This window comes from Trichophyton rubrum (genome assembly GCF_000151425.1).
Source record: "Trichophyton rubrum CBS 118892 genomic scaffold supercont2.2, whole genome shotgun sequence".
NCBI classification, from domain to species: Eukaryota; Fungi; Ascomycota; class Eurotiomycetes; order Onygenales; family Arthrodermataceae; genus Trichophyton; species Trichophyton rubrum.
Window position 1 is genome coordinate 1146887 of NW_003456427.1, and position 19417 is coordinate 1166303.

A 19417-nucleotide genomic window follows, 5' to 3' on the forward strand; every position below is an offset into this window, starting at 1 on the left:
GTTTATCGGGCACATTTACCTTCTATCGTTATACCTAGCTCTTTCAATCTCGCCTATATATTCCTCAAATTTAGTGTTTGAATGGTTTATGAACATTTCCGCAAATTTCTACATCTATTAGCATGCTTGTTTATCTCCCCAATCAATCCTAACAAACATTTCATATCAATCCACCATGACTCCGTGCCATATATGCACTTTAAGCCGAATATATTTGTTACAACCCTGCTGTATTTTAGCAAAATTCTGCTCAAACATCCGCCCTACTTATATACCTCTAGTCTTCATCTTGCTAGGGTGTAGTAGTAACGCGTCATAGCGTAATTGAAGGCGTATTCTCATTGATATCAGGGCCACATAGCATCATTAAGCGTACAAGTTTTCCAGCAAGGCCAACTCCCTAACATAAAGCATATGAACAAGAAATACTCAAGAACAAGCTGGCTAAGGGGATATCTTGCAAACAGAAAGGTATCAAAAGCAAACAGAACATAACGAGAGAAAGAAGAACGAGGGTACAAAAATGTCGAAGAGACCCGTTTACATCAGTTGGAAGACAAGATTAGAGGCCAATTCTCCGGTCTTATTCAGGAGATCACGGAAAGTCAGTGGAGCATCTCCTTCTGCATGGTGCACTTCCGGTCTATAAGTAGCTAGCTGCCTCACTTTGCACGCAACGTAGTGAGTTGTGAGTTTGCGAAGTCGGTTCTCCCTCTCGGAAGGGAGGTCTGCGCTAGCATCCAACGAAGGAAATCTCGGGTCATATGGCTTGGTGTTCTTGAACGTATAGTGTAGCAATTCTAATACATAGGGTATAGTACCGTTATCCCCATAGCCATGGCCAGATGATCGCAGAGGAAATGAGATCAATTCTCGATGGAGCTTCGTAAGGGCGAGCTGCGCAAGAGCCGGAACGAGGTAACGAGAAGCGAATACATAGATTTTGGCATGGTATAAGATGTAAGGAACGTCACGGGAGTCGCTGTTTGCTTGGGAATGGCTTAGAGGATTGGCCCTGCGTTCGTACTGTGGGTATTGAATTGCAGTGAATTCATCCCATAGAGACACACCAGCGGGTCGGGAAGATGGAAGGGGGAAGAAGGGTTCTCCTCTCTCAGAGCCTTCGGACTTGGATGTCCCGAGTATTGACTCTGCTTGAGTTGCCTGGAATTCAGGCCAATCGCCAGAATCCGTGTTTTGGGTTTCTTCGAGCTTTTCTTCAGGTTTCGCTTTAGGCTTCTCTTCTTGCTGAAATGGAACTACTGCAGTAACGGCCTCAGTATTTTTCTCATCAGTCACGGCAATATCTTTGACTTTTTCTTTATTCTCCGTTGGTGGGGGAGTCTTAGGGGGAGTGAGAGTGTTTGCAGCAGGACGCTCTTCAACTCCTTTTTTCTTTCCCTTTTTCTCTTTCTTGCCTTTCTTGCTCTTCTTCCCGGTGTCAGCGGCTCCCTTTGAATCATCTTCCTCTTCCTGGGGCTGGGGCTGGGGCTGAGGCTGAGGCTGGGGGCCCTCCTTCACAACAAGTGCCTGAGACTGGACCACGGCGGGCTCTTCCTTTGGAAGATCATCTTCGTCGTCCCAGATGGCGCATGAATCTTCTGGCCGTGGTGCTTTTGGAGAGGAAGGGGGCGATGGTGCCGGCGGCGGTACATGAAGGTTCGCAGCTGGGGAGCCAGGTTCTCCATATTCCGAAGACTCTGGTAGATCAGACCTGGTCTGACGAACGGGAACGGTATAATCTCCAGTGTACGCAAATTCACAGAAGCCAGTGAACGTCTCAACGTCTTCGTCCTCCAGCACTGCGATACGGTGCCGGGATTCGCGAGTATGGCCGTTGTTCATGAGCCCATCGAGCCGGGGAGACACATGTTTGGCAAGACCAGATTGGATGGTGACTTTAGAGTGGCCGGGTCCGATCAAGAATGTGAACTGAGGAGAGTTGATAATACTGTTTGTCCAGAAGAAGGCCACGGCTGGTCAGCGGTTATTCCATTTGGTATGCCTCTTCCATGCTGAGGGTATATTTCTTCAATGGCTTGGAAGAATCGCCATCACACAAATCCTTATAGACAGCCTAACCGCCGGTTGAAATAAAAGCGTACCTTCTGTAATCTGGGCCTGGAACTGAAGCCATTTTGCGCGAGCGTCAATAGAGAGCGCAAACTCCGGATTCCAACAGTCAACGGCGCGTAAAGCAGTTGTCGATATTGACTGAAATATCAACGGAATATCGCACAAACGCGGCTTTGAAAATTTTTTCTGAACAGGCGATGGTCCGAGTGAGAAGAAAAGAAAGCATAGCATGCAGCGGCGGCTTTCCCCTTCTTATAAACACTTCGGGTCATGACCCCCCGGCCGGCGCAGTTTCGAATACTCCTTGAATACCGCAAGGTAGGCGCATAAAGGATGCTGGCGCTTCAGGATCTTTGCTCCTGCATAAATGGCTCTCTGCCGCCCGGCCTACGTGTAGGTCAGCGACGCAGAAGCCCGTCTCGAACCAGCCTCGAGGCTGCAGATGCGAGTCTCAGGTTGGCAAGGTGTCCCGCAAAGCCCACAGCAATGCAAGCCTCGTCTCTATTCTTGCAGCGACGGGCTAAGTATGCAAGGCCGGAGACGGACAGACTTGCGGTGTCAATCCACTAATGGATGTGTGCCCAATGGGCGCGCTATTGCTGCAGCCATACCTTGCCGTATCTTGGCTGACTCGAGGGTATGGCTTCTCGAACCGCCGGCAGGCAGCAAGCTGAGGTCCAGCTAGAGAGCATGAGTTAGCTCGAGGGGCAAATCAGAGCCGTTTTGACGGTGAAGCTGGATAATCGGGTATAGGTACTGATGGACGGCTGCGCGGAGGTAGATAACTAGACGGCCAGCCGGCGCGCTACAAAGCACTGCATAATAATTCAGCATGCCAGACGGCCAGGCCGGCCTGTTTCAGCCTGCCCGTAAGGCCATCCATCCGGTGTTAGACTTCTCCATCGAAGTGTGTCGAGAGAGTTGAAAAAGAGTGGACGGAGTTTGGCGCGTTGAGGTGTTGTTATAACAAGCATCATCAGACTGGCAAATGCAATTGATACGTCATACCCACAATATAGCTAATTTACGGAGGTGTTGATACCTTCACAGATACTTGGAATAAATGGCATAAAATTCTGTATTCGAGCTCTATTCTAGGCATGTGTATACATTCTAGTTGAGAAAAAAGTACAATTATTTACAAGGTCGGTTTCGTCCAATATACGTCCCATGATCATCAACACATCCTCCAGCACTCAATGGACCAGCCTGACACTTCTAGTTCCCGGTTCCCATTCTCTCAGTCCAGTTCGAATCGTGTACCAGAATTTAAGCTTAGAGCACAGCTTCGTAGCACTGTCGATATCGCCCGACTCAAAAGCCTTACCCATTTCGTTCACCGTCTGCGCAATCCGCTCCTCATTTTCCACCTTCAAGTCGGCGATTACGTTCTCGTCTTCTGCCTCCTCAACGGCTTCCTGCACCTCCATCACCTGCATTAGGGTCTCGGGGCTTTGCGGGTGTTTGTTGGCGCCATCCTCGGCTGTCACGTCGATATCATACTGGGAGGCGAGAAGGTACTGCGCGCGAGCTAATGGATCCCCTAACGCACGGTAGGCTTCATTAATTCGGGACGATAGGGCTTCCGCTTTTCGCTTTGCTGGGCCTTCAGGAAACTTGTCCGGGTGTGCAAGGCCTTGGAGGGAGAGGAATTCGCGGCGAAGGTCGGGTAGCGAAATGTCAAATGCACCCTTTGGCGGAGGACCTTTCGGCAAAGTTTTGGGGAATATAGTGTAGTGTGTCGTAATATCAGGGATTTTTGCAGCCAGACCCGGTGATATATCTTCGGAGGTTGGTTGCGATGCAGGTTCGGCTCGTCTGGAAGCAGCTCTCGGTAGTGGGCTCTGGAAGGGCAGGGAGCATAGAGTGTTGAATTTCCGAGACTGAGAGTGTGTAAGCCGTCTGTATAGTCCGTTTTGACAGAGAAAACACTGTTCCTTGTCGCGTTGAGCAATTCTGCTGTACGTTTGGCCGAACGGTTGTCGAGCAGGCGTCGGTCCGATACGCCGGAAGACGGCGGAAGAGGGAATACTCTTGTGCATGGTATAGAGAAGTTATGAATGATAGAGCAATACAATATCTGCGATGTTTTGCTCTGGGAAACAGGTATAGTTCAAGGCGACGTGTATTTGTTGATGGCCGGCGCTTTTTTTTGATTTCAACTTTGGATGTTTGAGAAAGCGGCTATTTTTATCTGATGGGAATCTGTATCTGATAAGATAAGATAACTTTGATTTCTAATCAGAAATTTATTACGTAATTAATATGGTCGGAGTTAGCATTATATTCAATCCGCGTAGAGCGGCCAACCAATTAAAAATTCTGTTTATTTATTTATTATTTTTAATACTCTCGACGTCAAGCTTGACAATTATCAAATCACGCTCAGAGTTTCCGGCTATACAATGACAGATTTCGCTTTATCGAATTCTATGTCCCGTCAATAGAGCATGTATCTAGGGATATGGTATGAATAGTCTGGTACTCTTGGCGTATACGACGCTGAATTCATGGACTTCCGGCTACATTTGTTTCGGTTAGTGTTTCGGATGAACACCAATGGAGGGAATACGTTGATCGATAATTCACTCACAGACACAGATACCTATAGATGAGGTACTTGGAATTCATTTTGATGCAGTCAATAAACCGTCAAATTTCTCCTGTACTTGTTAAGTACCGGGAATTGGCTACAACCATGCACCTGGGATCATGCATACCCCGCAAGTTGTTGCTATATAACCCTTCCTCAATACTCGGGCTATACCATCTCTAACACAAGAGATATCAGAATTATGGCTTTTGCAGACTCTGATTTAATTGTTGTCACTGGTGCTAATGGCCATGTTGCACAGCATGTTGTATCGCAACTGCTGTCATTCCACGCCCCAGTCCGCATACGTGGGACAGTCCGATCCTCTATGGTAGCTCAGAAGCTTTATGCTGCGTTCGAACCGTTTGTTTCCAGTGGAAGACTTGAGATTGTTACTGTACCCGACTTGACAGTGGACGGTGCGTTCGACGATGCCACTCAAGGCGCAACACATGTAGCTCACATCGCATCTCCCCTGAACATGGCTCCAGAAAATGTTGAAAACGACCTCCTTATACCCGCTATTAAAGGAAACGTATGCATATTGGAATCAATAATGAAACAGATAGGAATAAAAGCGGTCGTCATAACTAGTTCTTTTGTTGCTGCGTTTGATGCACGTCATGGCTTCCGTGAGGGTTACACTTACTCTTCTGCGGACTGGAATCCAATTAGCTATGATGAGGCCGCTGACCCAATGCATGACATGAGTCAATACCCGGAAATGTGGCGGCCTTGGATAACTTACATGGCTTCGCGAAAGTTTGCAGAGAAGGCTGCATGGGATTTCTACAGGAAACATCAACCTACGTGGGCTCTAAGCACACTATTACCGTCGTTCATTGGAGGCCCATTCGTTCTACCGTTGACAAAAGGTACCGATGGCTTAACTTTCAGCACCGGCTTGATCCGGAGAACTGCATTGGGGGGTGAACCGTTATTCCGTAATGACTTTCCTTACTGGGTCGATGTGCGAGACGTTGCGAAGGCGCATATCCAAGCCTTGATAACCCCTGCTGCGTGGGGTCAAAGACTAATGTTAGGCCCATGGCCGTTGCTTTTCTCGGATGTAGGACACTTCACCCCTGGCTTGTAGATCTACAATCAAAAAGCATAGCTAACCATATTTTCCAAAAGATCGCCAGAATTGTCCGGGAACACTATCCAGAAATGAACCTATCTAGGGAGAAAAAACAACAGGTGACCGCTGTGGCTGAATCCTCGTTAAAAATGGAGTCTAACTGATTGATACAGGTGCATCACTATAGCATTGACTCGGGGTCATCGTTATCTATCCTAGGAATAGACTCCTGGATATCGCCCGAACAAATGATTATTGATTTGATAAAGCAGCTCAAGTGGATAGAGCTTGGTGATGCTTTATGAGCCTGCTCCTACCCTCGCTGGGGTCATGTACTTGATTAAACCAGCCCCAGCTCTGACTCCAACACCCAAAACAATATATTAGAACCTCTACAACCATTTATCTTACCTAGATGAACGTCAACCAGCTTAAGACCATCTGTACTCGGGGCTGGTATGTGGGAAATCTCACTTTGTGATATATCAGCTGCAAAGATCCTGGCCATCACTACCGAGCATGTCTTGAGTAGCCCGTAGGCACTACTCCGTTTCATATGCAATAATCCAAACGAACAAGGCTGTGGTATCATTGAAACTTCAAGATCGCTTAACCAGCCAGTTGACGCCCATCAAATCCTTTGGCTTGACACTCAAGTTAAAGTCTGGCTGGGCATTGGATGGCCAATATTACAACCAGCCACCAGCGTCTGACCATAATACTGCACTGGTATTTAACCCGGGTTGAAGCTGGTCCTGATGGTTATACTCCGTATGCCTCGAGGTATCTCAACAGAAACGGATAACTGTCCACAAGCTACTCTATGACCGACGGATAGCCGTGACCAAACATTGGAGACGGCAAAGGCTGAGGCTCAACCCTGTTTCAACATGAAAAGCCTTATCCCGTCGATCCTCACAAGCCTGAATTTGAAACAACTGTGGTAACTATTTTACAGGACAATTCACAGAGGTACTCCGTAGTTATGAGCACATTCCGAGTGATGTATAGGCAGGCTCTATCCCAGGTATAACCTGTTAGTTATCTATGCAACTCTCAAAAGTAGACTATCTAAACAAGTGGCCTATTATACGGTCAAGGGCCCTGGCCTACCATGGGCGAAGAGCAAAGCGGCCATTAACTAGGTATTATTGGCCGATGGAGAAGTCCGCCATGCTGTCATCAGTTACCTGGCCATCCAGGGAATGATAATAATATAGCTGCCTCGCTGCCCTCTTCCTCCTGTGGCTGTGCAGCCAGAAACACCGAGAAAAAAACAAGACGCAGACGTAATAGCGGACCAGTGATATAACTAACTTATATGCATGACAGTACGATACATCATGGCTCTCCTAAACAACCCCACAGCCCACGTCCAACCAGCTGTTTCAGGCCGGCCGGGCTCCCGATATATTTAAAGAGCTCCAAAGGGTGAGCTTCTCATGGACTCTTAGCGTGACGGGCGTGTACGACGCTGAAGGAAGCAAAAAAGACAGGCCCATATTACTATATTCATATACCGCTTGCCAGCATCCCGAGACATTGCTGTATCCCACGGCCTCTCACCGCTAACTAACCTATGGCTGCTTCATTCGAATTACGAGCTCGTAAATCAATATCGGCCTTCGAGAAGGCCAGCCTGGCGAAGCTAGCGTGGCTAAGAAAGAACCATAACGGGGTGATACAACAGGATACCCAGCCTCTGTATGAGCTCTTCTCCATTACAAGTGCTTTATATATGTCCCCAAGACTGGGATATTGAGGATTATATGGAATATTTGTTTGTTTCTAACAGCTCATCATAGAAACATAAGCAAGCCATTTTCGTGCTGGGATGAATTACCGGTCGAACTGGTGGTCAACATATTCGGTCTCTGTCGACTCCAGGACCTAGGAAGTCTGCTCCTCGTTTGCCGGAAGTTCTGGTATCTTTTGCAGGTTCACGAGGAGGCCATCACCAGAGAGTACTTGCGTATTCGGCGGCATGGGACACTGCCGTCTCGAAACCACAAACCGAGCCATTACACAAGGGCGCCGGAAGATGATGTGATATTGCTATCGGACCTGTTCCCGCCGTTTGTTGAAGATACCAGTGGCCGAGAGCATTATTCTTTTAGGTATTTGGCGGACCTACGACGGAGGCAGGAAGTCTGCTCGAAATTATCTTATTACCTCGCAGACCATGTACTAGATCGGTTCATGGAGGAGAACCCTGGCTGGGTAAAGTCTTTATCACATCTACCGAAACCGACGCAGCAGAAGATTATGGATCGCGGCAACGCCCTTCTTAAGTCGAAATTGACTCCTCTCATGCAAGTCAACACTTCATTCTATGATTCTTTTCCGGATTGAAAGTCCATTTTTAGCATGTACTCTAACACATTCACTAGGTTTTATACGATGTATTTTCTGAAAAAGTACGATGAAGCACGGTTGGAACTGCAGGATTCCCTTTATGAAGCATTCGAAGCTGGAAAGCTCCCAGTACCTGTCCAGCCCCGTGATCGGTCAATTATGTACCTCTCTCTTCAAACAAAGATACTCCAAGCCTACCCTTTCCTCGACTCCCGGGCACTAATATCAGCTCACCACTGTATCCGGCTACTAATCTTTTCACTCCATCGCGTTCTTGTTGCGGAGACACCTGTCACTACATCATGCGAGAAGTTCATTATCATGCTACTCTCTACCTCTGGTCTAGAACGAGTAACGGAATTCTTTGCGGCCGAGAAGGGCGGGAGCAATCAGCGTGCTATGAGAAAGGAATTTATGCGCAAAACACAGCTGGACTGGGACAACTACAGGAATGACCCCAAGGCCCTGAAAGTGTTTGATGCATTGAGCGGTGATTGTCACTATCCGCCACTAATGACCGAGATATGGACTGGACCGGCAATAGAAGAGATCTCCAGGAGAAAATTACTTATACAGCACTCCAATGAAGATTTTGTGACGCTCTGGAATGATGCACATATCAGCCTTGGCTGCAGTTATTGTGCGAGAACGAATGCGAAGATAAAGTGGCAGGCTTGATATACGAACGATCGAATTTGACATGACGTAAAAATTGTTGTTTCTATTAGTTTCATATTTTTTACCCCTTTCGTTGGGCGTTTATCTTGTTGATTTACCTATAGAATTTATGATACTCCATCCTACCTTAGGCCACATTTATTTTAATGATATATCCTGGAATCCTTTCTACTGGCCCCTTTTGTTGGAAAGACGGTGGTACATTTACCTACCCGCAGTCATATTAAAAGAACAGGGCGAAGAATAACCAGCAAACAGTACTACTTGACTAGTGCTGTGTTTACATCGTTTCTATATCCGGTGATGGATGTCGGTTAAGCTGAGCGGAACGGGCCGTAATTAGGCGACCCGTGCAGGTAATCAAACCTCGACAGCCGCTCGGCTATGTTCATGTTGTACTACTACATAATGCTGAGTGCTTCTACATTCTACCCATGGTTTATATCTTGTCATCATATCTTTTATTAGATCATTTGTTACTGTGTTTGGCCCAGGGAACACTACGGGGCTGTAAAGTGGGAGCCACCCAATCGGTAATTTGCCTGGACACCAGGCACGGCGCAGTAGCTGCGTTTGGAATACATCAGCCCCTGGTTAGGTATTCCCGCACAGTAGTGGAGCGTATCGATTTCCCTTGTACGTGCTCTTGATTGAAAATTTGGTATATACCATTTGCCCCCAAGAGGTATATCGAGTTGGACTTTTTGAGTATTGATAGCCACACCGGATCTTCGGCAACGTTTTATTCAATACCCCATAGCTTCACAGTTCGATCGTGCCCGCAACTCGCTATCCACTTTGCATCGGTACTTATATCAGTGCTGAGGACGTTTCCGGAGTGACCTTGCAGCGATTTCACAAGTGACCAGTCGTCCGCACTGAAGATGTTGACATTCTTGTCAAATCCACTAGAAACGAAGAAAGTTCCTGATTTTTTCGGCTGTGGAGGCTGGTCCGGTTGGTCCTTCATTGGTGTGGATGTTACATCCATCATATCCCCATTCTGGTCGAGCCCTGAAGTAGTTGGTAGGAGTGAGGCAGCGTCGCTCCCCTTGTACCATCTTAGATCTGACACAACGCTCTTATGTGCACCTACTCCACCAGTACCACGAACTTGCCGGAGATCCCAACACTTGACCCAGCCATCTCCTGATCCAGACAGAATACGGTGTCCGTCTATTCCCCAATCCAAAGCATATATCTCGCGGATATGGCCCTCTAGAATCATAACTGTTCGACCAGTGCGTAAATCCCAGATACGTCCAATACTGTCAAGGCCACCGCTAGCCAGAAGTGAACCATCAGTGTTGAATCCTAGTGCGTAAACTCCACGAGAGTGACCCTCTTGTAGGAGAAGTTCTTGGCTCGTTTGTACATCCCACAATCGCCAGGTGGTATCAAAAGATGCAGAGGCAAGATATTTCCCTGATGGGTGAAATTCCACGCGACATACTCGGTCAGAGTGTCCAGAAAGTGTTCCAATAAAAGTATCTTTATCAAGAGACCAAAGCCTGATATTCCCTTCCGCACCTCCCGTAGCAAGATTCAAAGACGATTCGGAGACATTCGATTCGGGCAGCGTAGCCCCTGGGAACCACGATATACCACCAACTCGATCTGTATGTCCTCGCAGATTCGCCTTTTCCTCCAAATTCGGGACTGTAAGTAGCTTCACACCTCCGCTCCAATTACCCGCAGCCACTATTTCTCCATTTGGGGAAAACCTGGTGATGCTCACGGGCCGGTCTCCAGCAATCTGAGAGCCATAAAGTTCAAAATGGCCGAGTTTCTCCCTTATTGCTTTTCTGTGCTTAACGTGTGTTCGGAGAGGTATGGTAGATTCGGCCTTTTGGCGTTCTACCCTTGCCTTTGCTCTGGGTATTGAATATCTTGCAATCTCCCTCCGTGCCTGGAGTAAATCCTGCGAGCCTTCAGTGTAGAATTCCTCCTCTTGGTCTTGGTCTTCCTCCTCTGCTTCCATTCCTCCCATGCCGACATCTTCTTCACCAGCTTCACCAGCTGCAGCCTGTTGTTCCTCCAAGTCCGCTAATACTTCTCTCAGTCTGTCACGTCGGTCCGTAGAGTCTTCACCAAATAGGGTAATTGGGTGGCCCAACTCCCGTAGCCGAGCCTTTACTCGTCCATCGTCTGTAGGTACAGCAATAGCGGCTGCTCGTCGTTTTCGTTCGAACTGAGATAATATGGCAGAAGCTTTCTCGGGAGCTATTCCGGCAGCAGCAGAGGGAAGCTCGTAGTCATGGTCCACGGCTATTGGAAAGACCTGTTAGTAAATGCGCGCGGATATCGAGACGCCGTGAAGGAAACATACGAATATTCGCAAGGTCTACTCCCATGTCCGTGTCCTAATCACCTCAAATAAGACCATAAATCAGCTTCTATCAATTGACGTATGTGGTGTCTGTCAGCCATGGTTCATTGCTTACCTCCTGCGCTTCCTCCACATAGGCGCGCCGTGCGGGATGCATGGCTCCCTGACTTCCAGACCAGATCCTGAAGCTATTCCGAGTATATTTAGCAAGCTGACGGCGGCGCAATCTGTCTGGAGGCAAACAGTGGCAGCGGGTTGAAGCTGATCGTGAGCTTTCTTTTGCGGCTGGCGTGAGATTTCTTCTTGGCTGCGGACGTGAGGCGACTTTCATATATTTATTTCCGCGGTGAGCAGGACTCCTGGCAATCAACAACCAACGGCCAGGCTAACCACGCTTCTCGAAGACGGCCGGGAGGATCCAGAGGGATTAAAACCTGAAGGTCGATCACTCAAGCTAAGGATTCGCCCTTTTTCATGCCGTGATACTTTCTGTCCGAATATTTTTTACTATCGCCGAAGCACCAGTCGGCGCGCCTTTGGACTCCTCAACCGCGGGCTACACTGTGCAAATGCGCAGAGGAGAACCTGGTCATTGGACGGCCGCGGACTGGGAGGACAAGGGAAACTCGGGCATATACTTCTGATGGCGACGGTGGCGCTCCCTTCAAGGGCTGCTTCGTGCTTTGTCCAGGTGCCACGATACGGTCTCTACAATATTAATATCCTGCCTCGAAGAACACGCCGAGTCTGCGTGACGACTACGAGAAGACAGTATAACGGAGGCCGGAGGGAGTTTAGCAGTGGGAGTCCGTTGGAATCACGGCCGAAGATATCCTTTCGACTGGCGGTATCGTCTTCTGGAAAGGGGCGACGATTCAGTCCGGACAGGAACTTCTACAACTTCCACCCGCAGGTTCACGATGCGCTGGGAATACAAAGCCCGAATTACTATGACCGGAAAGCCAACAGGCCTGATAGCGGGGAGGACTCATTCTTCATCAGCAAAATCGGGTACGACAATGAGGCCTTTGCCTTTGGAGTGGCGGACGGAGTCGGAGGATGGAGCGAATCTGGCATTGATCCTGCGGATTTTTCGCACTCTTTCTGTGGACACATGGCTGAGACAGCCCTGAACTGGGAGTCTTCCCCTGAGAGCTTACGAGCTATGACACTTATGCGGCTTGGATATGAGAAGACACTGTTGGATAAGGCCGTCTTTGCTGGGAGTAGTACGGCTTGTATTGGAGTTGCTCGAAAGGATGGTTCGGTTCAACTCGCGAAGTATGTACTGCTCTTTTCATAACCTGTTGCTTGAATGCTAAGCTGACTACGCTCTACAGTCTCGGTGACTCTGGATCACTTCTCTTCCGCCTGGCTGCAGTTCACCATTACTCCGTCCCCCAGACCCATGATTTTAACACCCCATACCAACTCGCGGCCGTACCAGAGTTGATTCGACGGCAGTCCTATCTGTTCGGTGGAAAACAGTTTGAAGACATGCCTCAAGACGCGGCAGTAACTAATTGCTCGCTACAGCACGGAGACGTCCTGGTCCTTGCCACGGATGGTGTGTTTGATAACCTGAACAACCAAGAAGTCTTGAAGCTAGTAACTGCTCGGATGATGGCCACCGGGGCATGGACTGGTACCTCGGATATGGGAATTTCTGCGTCTGATAACCTGGAAGCCCTGACGAAGCCCGGAGGCCTGAAATTCGGTAACAACCGGATAAAACCCAAGAAAGCAATTGCTGCTTCTGAGGAAGCGGATCCGCAAGGCAAAGGGCATACTCTACAAGCCCTCTTGGCTGTTACCATAGCCGGAGAGGCTAAGATTGCCAGCATGGACTTTCGACGAGACGGACCTTTCGCAAAAGAATACCAGAGATATCGTCCATGGGATCATTACCGGGGAGGCAAGCCGGACGATATCACTGTCGTCGCTCTGGTAGCCGTCGAAGAAGGTCGATCTCCTGCATCTAACCCGTGAATTATATTATACACCTCGATACCCCTTTTCTCTTGAAAACCCAGCGCGAGAAATTTATATCAATCTATTTACTGCTGTCTTACCGATTGATCTGCAATCGACCAAACCCCCTTTGATTTCCTCTTTTGGGCCTCCCTTAGACTATCTGCTTTAATTGCATATTACGGGGCATCTTTTTTATCTTCTTCACTGTGTGAAGATGTATATTGCGTTTATGCCTTTCCCTTGTTTATTATTCGGGCGGTAAGCTGGCCTTTGGAGACAAGATGGTGTATAAAATATTATAATAGGTTTTTGGACCTCAAATAGAGAACGTTTTACAGACAATTTATGGCAAGAGACGAAGCCAATTGCAACAACCAAATACTACACTAGGAATGATTTCAATCTAGCTGATGATAAACCGTTCAATCGTCAGGCCTATATGAGACAATCTTTCCCCATGTGTCTGCAGTTCCCCAGATACCCCTTCTCAGACAGCTCAGCTGGACGATCTGTGAATTATCAACAAAGAGATTGACGTCGATGCCGAACTCACGAATATACCAACTGAACACTTTCGGGTCGGCGGCTACCAGCAATAAATCAGTTCAACGTGCTATGACAGAATATATAAGAGAAATCTTACCTTCGAACATGACCTTTTCCTGGGGCAGCTGCTTCATGATTTGCGAAACAACATCTGTCCTCCAGCTCGTGACGTTTTCAGTTATGCCTTCACTTTCAATCATGAGGCGCTCAACTCCAGCATCAAGGAATTTTTTACCCAGGTTGATCAGCTTCCCTGGGTCACTTGTGCCAATAGCCTCAAGTTCACTAGTCGAGGTGTCTGTTATTCGCTAGTTAGACACGGCTTCTCACAGTTTCAAAAGAGGGAATACGTGCCTCCTCCGGCACCGAACTGGATTCCCAGCTCTGGCTTTGGTTTCAGACCATATGACTGCACTCTTTCGATGAGTCGTAACCAGTCGTCTTCTGGGATTGATAGGAAACCAGCAGACAATTCAACAACGTCGAATCTTGCATGGACTTAGTTAATGCTGGATTGACTATTTAGGTTGGATGGAAGAGTAATACCCGAGATCTTTGCATTTCCGGAAGTATCTATCCAAAACGGTGGTGTTATCCGGATGAGTTAGAAGATGTTCTGCCCATCCTCCCTGTTTCGAGCTAGTTAATTCAAGGCTACTTTACTAGATGGATGAAAAGGAGGCTTACCGTCGAGACATAAGCACCGTTCTCATGAGCAATGTCAATCAACTCTTTCAACTTGGCCTCGTGGAAGAGTGAGAACGATCCTACCAATGTTAGTTTCAGTGAAGGAGAGAAGATGCTCAGACTTGACCAACCTCCGGAGAACTTGAGTCCATCGACATAGTCGCCCATGCTGTTCAGTTGTCAGCAATTTGGTATCTTGGGCACATGTAGCGGCACCCTTACGTCTCAAATATATCAGAGAGATATCTCTTTCCCATTACCTAGACCAAAAAATCAGCGAGTTATACAGGAGGTCAACTTTTTCATCAACTGCAGCCGTACCGCATAATAAGGCCCTCGAATCTCCGTTACTCCTCTCTTCCTTGGCTTTGGAGGGAGAGCATTCGACTTTGCGAAGCCCAGGCCCTGCTGCTTGTCTAGTAGAAGTGCCTTTGGCCCTTGCCCAGCCGTACCTTTTGAGAGTGCAGATGAGGTAGAAAGGCCTCTCTGCAGGTGTACTTGGGACTGAAGTGCAGGGCATCTGAGCGCCTGTCTGGTTGTATAGAGTGATTTGGAAGACAGCATTTTGCAGTGAAACCGGATCTTCTGTCAGTATATAGAATAGAGTAGTTTCATATGTGTTTTAATATGTGTTAGAAGTCGTCTACTCTCCTTATCCTCCGGGTATTTAACTAATAGCTGTAGCTTGGATAAGTTGTCAACATCATGATGTCATTGTTGGATACGGTGGATTTAGAGAAGTCCGAGCTGAGTGACAGCATATCCCTATAGCTGTTGACCCTGATACTGGTCTATTATTCTCTTGCAGTCTCATAATTCTATTGAGCAGCATTGTATAGCTGCTGGCATCCGTGGGCGTTCTATCAAATCTTCTATCAATTCTGTATCAAGTCCATAGTAGATAGATCTACCAAATGACCAAGTATCAAGACAACAACCTACACCGATAGATAATATATTCAAGTCCAAATAGAGTCTAAATCATCTAGTAACAAGTTATATCAGCAGTATTCAATGCATATCCCGTGAATGATAAAGGGTGTCTTTTACATATCTCATTCTAGTTGATCTCAGCAATATAAATATACATACAACTATACAATGACCAAACACAGCAGCCAACTAGCAAATATTCCTCTACACTATTAATTAACCTCCTCTAGGCCTATTATTCATCTCATCTTTCCTTCAATTCATCATTTATATCATCTTTTTACAATAGAATAACGTCTAGATACTCGATACCCTAATGCCACGGCCACTTCTCTAGCCATCTCCTTAATGCCACTCACCACTATCTCTGACCTTCTTCTTCCACGCACTTCTCCCTCGAGGCCACGACTTTCTGCCTTTCTTCGCCTTTTCTCGTCGCTGCAAAAAGTCGAAAAACTTCAACTTCTGCGGCTTCTCGAGCTTTTTCGCCTGTTACGACCGGATCTGCTGCTTTATTCTGTCCTGGAGGAGTTTCTACGCTTGTGTATTCCTCCCTTGCCACGGCAGCACGCTCGACCGTGTGTTTCTCGAGCGCGGGCGGCTTCATATCCGAAGCAGCGCGGCGGCGTCTTTTGCCTGCCATCTACATATACCCCCCCAAAGGCTACACTACCAGCCAGATACAAAGGACACCAAGAGAAAGAGTACTTCAGAGGACAAGGAAATACATCTTCCCACCAGGAGTGACGTCCAGAGACATTGAGTGACCTGCGTTGCGCGGGCAGCTTGTCTCTCTGAGCTCTGCAGCGCTCGATAACCGGCGGCTTCACCACCAGCCACCGCGAACCCCGGGCAGACAGACGGACAGACAGACAGACAAGACATTACAGACTCTCTGCCCGCAGCCCTCGCAGAGACGAAGACGATCCTCCGCCGACCGTCGTCTGTCCATCTCTGCGCCCGCCAAGTGGACGGCCGGCCAGCAGGACAGGGGTTTCTACCGACTTCTACGGCCTGCCGACGAGCTGCGTCAACTCCTCTGCCACCCTCTGAGGCGCTGATACCGGCCTGCAACCGCTCTCTACGCCCGTAACCGACCGCCTCTGCCGCCTCTACAAGTGCTGGACAGTCGCCGTTGTTGCTTCGCCCGCCAGCCTCTTTTTTTGCGTTGGTTGCCTGTCAATCAACAACGCGTTTTTCCTGTTTCACGCCATTTTTCGCGCACCCAAAAAAAAAAAACTCCATCCACTCCGAGCCAGCGCTGAGAAAAACCCAACCACAAAATTTCCTCGGCAACCCGACCATCCACCCATCACCACCACCACCCATCGCCTGCCTGCCTGCCAGCCACCACCGTTCGCTGTCCGTCCATCGCTCGTCTGCCTGCTACTCTGTCCGCCATGGCTGACACTGGTAAGACCTGCGCCGCCCGTCCCTGCCTGTCCGTTGATGGTGACGTTGGAGAGCTAACTCGTGTGTTGTTGTGTTTTTTCCTGCAGAACCTACCAAGACTCCAGAGGCATCGCGTCCTCAACAGCAGGAACCCGAGCCTGTCAGCAAGGAAGCCGGTCAGTCCAATGCCTAATACCCTCCCGATACCTCCGTTCTGGCCTTTTGCTCGCCTTCCCCCCCCCCCCTTTTTTTCTCTAGTTTTTTATGTTGTTCCGAAGGGCTGACCCAGGTCGCGACTTCAACTACACAGACGCGGAACCCACCACTGACGCAGCCGACAAACCCCAACCCGAGTCAACAGACATTGCTGCAGAAGAGAAGAAGCCAGCCGAAACCAGCGCTGACGCGGAGGCAGCTGCCTCTGCGGACAAAGCTGATGGCGGGGAGGGTGGCGAGGCTGCTGGTACGACCGACCAAGCTGTCGCCGAAACAGCTACGAATGGCGCTTCATCTGGCCCCAAGAAGGCTGCCAATGGCAAACGCAAGTCGACGGCCGGCCCTGGCCAGAAAAAGCTCGGCAAGAAGAAGTCAATGAACCGGATATACCACCTGGATGTGCAGCCAGGAGAGGTCTACCTTGCACGAATGAAGAGTCATCCGCCATGGCCGTCCATTGTCTGTGACGAGGAGATGCTTCCTCCGAGCCTACTCAGCACGCGTCCAGTCACTACTAAGCGAGCAGACGGCACATACGCCGAAGCTTACGGTGACGGAGGAAAGAAAGTGAATGAGAGGACATTCCCGGTCATGTTTATGGCCACTAACGAATTGTGAGTGAACCATCGCCCATCACTAGTCCTCCTTCACTTCGGTCTCGCTTTGGCTGCAACGAGATATATTCTTGTGGCGCTCCTTGACTAACACTTGTTCTACTCGTAGTGCCTGGATTCATAACGCCGACCTCACCCCCATAACTCCAGAAGAGTGCAAAGACGTTTCAGAAAAGGGCAAATCTAAGAATCTGATCGCTGCCTACCAGGTAGCCGCCGAGGGTCACGACCTCGACTATTTCAAGCAAATGTTGAACGATTTCGAGCTTGCCGTACAGCAAGCCCAAGAGGAACAGGAAGCAAAGGCTGCTGCAAAGGCTGCAAAAGAAGAGAAGAAGAAGAAACGAAAGAGCATGGAAGTCGTTGAAGGGGCGGAAGATGAAGAGATGGAGGATGCAGGAGAGAAGAAGAAGAGTACTAAGAAACGCAAGAAGGACTTGGAAAGCGAAGGGGAACAGGAGAAGGTAAGCCGAAATGCCATGTCCGATATATAAACCAGCTGCCGCTGTCTGCAAAGTCGTGGTACGATCGCCCGTAGAGAAATACGGATGCTAACCAGGAATCACTGTAGCCCGTGAAGACGCCCAAGTCCGCCACGAAACTAAAGCTCACTACGCCTAAGAATCCCACTGCTGGTGAGAAAGGTGCGAAAAAGGCTGCTACGACCGGAAAGTCGTCCAAGGGGAAGTCGAAGAAGAAGGCAGAGGCCAGTGACGAGGAGGTAGAAACCCCCAAGGAAGCCGAGAAGCCAGTCGATCCGCAAGAGGCCAAGGCTAAGCGTGAGAAAGAGAGTGCGTATCATCCAGTTTCCAGCTCCTATCAAAGTCTTGATATTAATGCTTGTTTCCAGTTCTATATCTTCGATACAAATTGCAGAAGGGCTTTCTTACGCGTGACCAGGCACCAGAGGAGTCCGAGATGGAGTTGATGTCCACATATATCAACAAGCTGGAAGCCTACACTGACCTCGAAGTGAGCATCATTCGATCTACCAAGATCAACAAGGTGCTCAAGGCCATCATCAAGCTGCCCACCATCCCCAAGGAAGAAGAATACAACTTCCGAGGACGATCCGTTCAGATTCTATCCAGGTGGAAGCAGCTCCTAGAATCTGACATACCCTCGGCGGGCGAGGGATCTACTCCCGCAGACAAGCCGACATCCAACGGCGTGCACAAGAAGGGCAGGGGCGGAAAGAAGGCCGAAGTAAAAAAGGAAGAAGAAAAGAAGACCGAAGAGGCCGATGAAGATACCGCTGAGCCATCCAAGGACGGTGACATCTCCATGGCTGACGCAGATGATGAGAAGCCCGAGGCTGAAAAGGATGAGAAAGTGGCCAAGGAAGAGGAGAAAGAGAACGAGAACGAGAACGAGGAAAAGGAAAAAGAAGAGGAGGCTGGAACTCCTGTAAAGGATGCTGATGCCATGGAGACATGAACTAAACAGCCATACCTGTGAAGGCTGTGCTCGTTTGTCCTAGCATACTATACGGCCTGCAATACACCATGCATTCTTGCAGAGTCCGTTATTCCAAGAACAAAATGACTTTGATACAAAAGCCTGAAAATCAAACATACCCGTGCTTTTGAACTGCTCACTTCTACTTTTTACAATCCAGCTGGGCCACCATGGCGGAAAAAATTGTACCCATTTTCTTTCCTCAACTCGACCTCCTCCGTCTCCTACTATCCTGCTTCCAAAATCAGGGAAGCCCCAAAGCGATGATTCGTCCTGCCTTCAACCGCCTTGGCCAGCCTATTACAATTGTTTCTTATTCCGTTAAATTCGTTCTCTGGACTGTCTGTGTATTATGCTGCGAATTTTGTGTGTACTTTGTTAATGCTACAGGGCTCTTTTTTCATAATTAATTCCCTTATTATTATCATATATTTCGGCCTGGTTATTAGCCCCCTTTGGCCTGCATCTCCGTCTCTTAAGATGTC

The 19417-nt window shown here is 48.5% G+C and overlaps 8 protein-coding genes across 9 annotated transcripts; 4 read left to right on the forward strand and 4 right to left on the reverse strand.

The window, feature by feature from the left end:
* Window positions 1–540: 540 nt before the first annotated feature.
* TERG_01985 (uncharacterized protein) lies at window positions 541–2137 on the reverse strand (the record flags this gene model as incomplete). Its single annotated transcript, XM_003237215.1, has 2 exons — window positions 541–1951; window positions 2106–2137. The coding sequence occupies 2 exons, from the start codon at window positions 2135–2137 to the stop codon at window positions 541–543; spliced, it is 1443 nt and encodes a 480-aa protein (XP_003237263.1).
* Window positions 2138–2910: 773 nt separating this feature from the next.
* TERG_01986 (Fe-S protein assembly co-chaperone HscB) lies at window positions 2911–4409 on the reverse strand. Its single transcript, XM_003237216.2, has one exon. It carries the CDS (start codon window positions 4116–4118, stop codon window positions 3273–3275), a length of 846 nt encoding a protein of 281 aa, XP_003237264.1. The 5' UTR covers window positions 4119–4409; the 3' UTR covers window positions 2911–3272.
* An 11-nt stretch (window positions 4410–4420) lies between these two features.
* On the forward strand, window positions 4421–7134 carry TERG_01987 (uncharacterized protein). Its single transcript, XM_047747842.1, has one exon. The coding sequence runs from the start codon at window positions 4872–4874 to the stop codon at window positions 5763–5765; it is 894 nt and encodes a 297-aa protein (XP_047603807.1). The 5' UTR covers window positions 4421–4871; the 3' UTR covers window positions 5766–7134.
* Window positions 7135–7329: 195 nt separating this feature from the next.
* TERG_01988 (uncharacterized protein) lies at window positions 7330–10938 on the forward strand (the record flags this gene model as incomplete). The annotated part of the gene is made up of 3 exons (XM_003237218.2): window positions 7330–7454; window positions 7556–8062; window positions 8141–10938. 3 exons carry the CDS (start codon window positions 7330–7332, stop codon window positions 8781–8783), a joined length of 1275 nt encoding a protein of 424 aa, XP_003237266.1. The 3' UTR covers window positions 8784–10938.
* TERG_01989 (uncharacterized protein) lies at window positions 9526–11443 on the reverse strand (the record flags this gene model as incomplete). Its single annotated transcript, XM_003237219.1, has 3 exons — window positions 9526–11051; window positions 11113–11146; window positions 11228–11443. 3 exons carry the CDS (start codon window positions 11441–11443, stop codon window positions 9526–9528), a joined length of 1776 nt encoding a protein of 591 aa, XP_003237267.1.
* A 312-nt stretch (window positions 11444–11755) lies between these two features.
* Window positions 11756–13101, forward strand: TERG_01990 (uncharacterized protein; the record flags this gene model as incomplete). The annotated part of the gene is made up of 2 exons (XM_003237220.1): window positions 11756–12393; window positions 12453–13101. The coding sequence occupies 2 exons, from the start codon at window positions 11756–11758 to the stop codon at window positions 13099–13101; spliced, it is 1287 nt and encodes a 428-aa protein (XP_003237268.1).
* Window positions 13102–13508: 407 nt separating this feature from the next.
* On the reverse strand, window positions 13509–15706 carry TERG_01991 (uncharacterized protein; the record flags this gene model as incomplete). The annotated part of the gene is made up of 8 exons (XM_003237221.2): window positions 14641–15706; window positions 14542–14579; window positions 14451–14488; window positions 14320–14399; window positions 14179–14261; window positions 13983–14120; window positions 13730–13917; window positions 13509–13672 (listed from the first exon to the last, which is right to left on the reverse strand). The coding sequence occupies exons 1-8, from the start codon at window positions 14881–14883 to the stop codon at window positions 13509–13511; spliced, it is 972 nt and encodes a 323-aa protein (XP_003237269.1). The 5' UTR covers window positions 14884–15706.
* Window positions 15707–15719: 13 nt separating this feature from the next.
* Window positions 15720–19405, forward strand: TERG_01993 (uncharacterized protein). 2 transcript variants are annotated; one of them, XM_003237223.2, is made up of 6 exons: window positions 15720–16665; window positions 16752–16820; window positions 16955–17474; window positions 17584–17938; window positions 18046–18265; window positions 18325–19405. In XM_003237223.2, the coding sequence occupies exons 1-6, from the start codon at window positions 16653–16655 to the stop codon at window positions 18909–18911; spliced, it is 1764 nt and encodes a 587-aa protein (XP_003237271.1). In that variant the 5' UTR covers window positions 15720–16652; the 3' UTR covers window positions 18912–19405. The 2 variants fall into 2 exon arrangements, with proteins under 2 accessions (XP_003237271.1, XP_047605546.1); XM_047749356.1 differs by lacking the exons at window positions 15720–16665; window positions 16752–16820 and having other exon boundaries at window positions 16901–17474.
* The last annotated feature ends 12 nt before the right edge of the window (window positions 19406–19417 follow it).

Bases quoted from the DNA above. Each gene is read 5' to 3' on its own strand.
- TERG_01993 (XM_003237223.2), top strand. The intron at 16,821-16,954 runs GTCAGTCCAATG...TCAACTACACAG, and splicing joins GCCTGTCAGCAAGGAAGCCG to ACGCGGAACCCACCACTGAC. The intron at 17,475-17,583 runs GTGAGTGAACCA...TTCTACTCGTAG, and splicing joins TTTATGGCCACTAACGAATT to TGCCTGGATTCATAACGCCG.
- TERG_01987 (XM_047747842.1), top strand. From the start codon at position 4,872: ATGGCTTTTGCAGACTCTGATTTAATTGTTGTCACTGGTGCTAATGGC.
- TERG_01986 (XM_003237216.2), bottom strand. From the start codon at position 4,118: ATGCACAAGAGTATTCCCTCTTCCGCCGTCTTCCGGCGTATCGGACCG.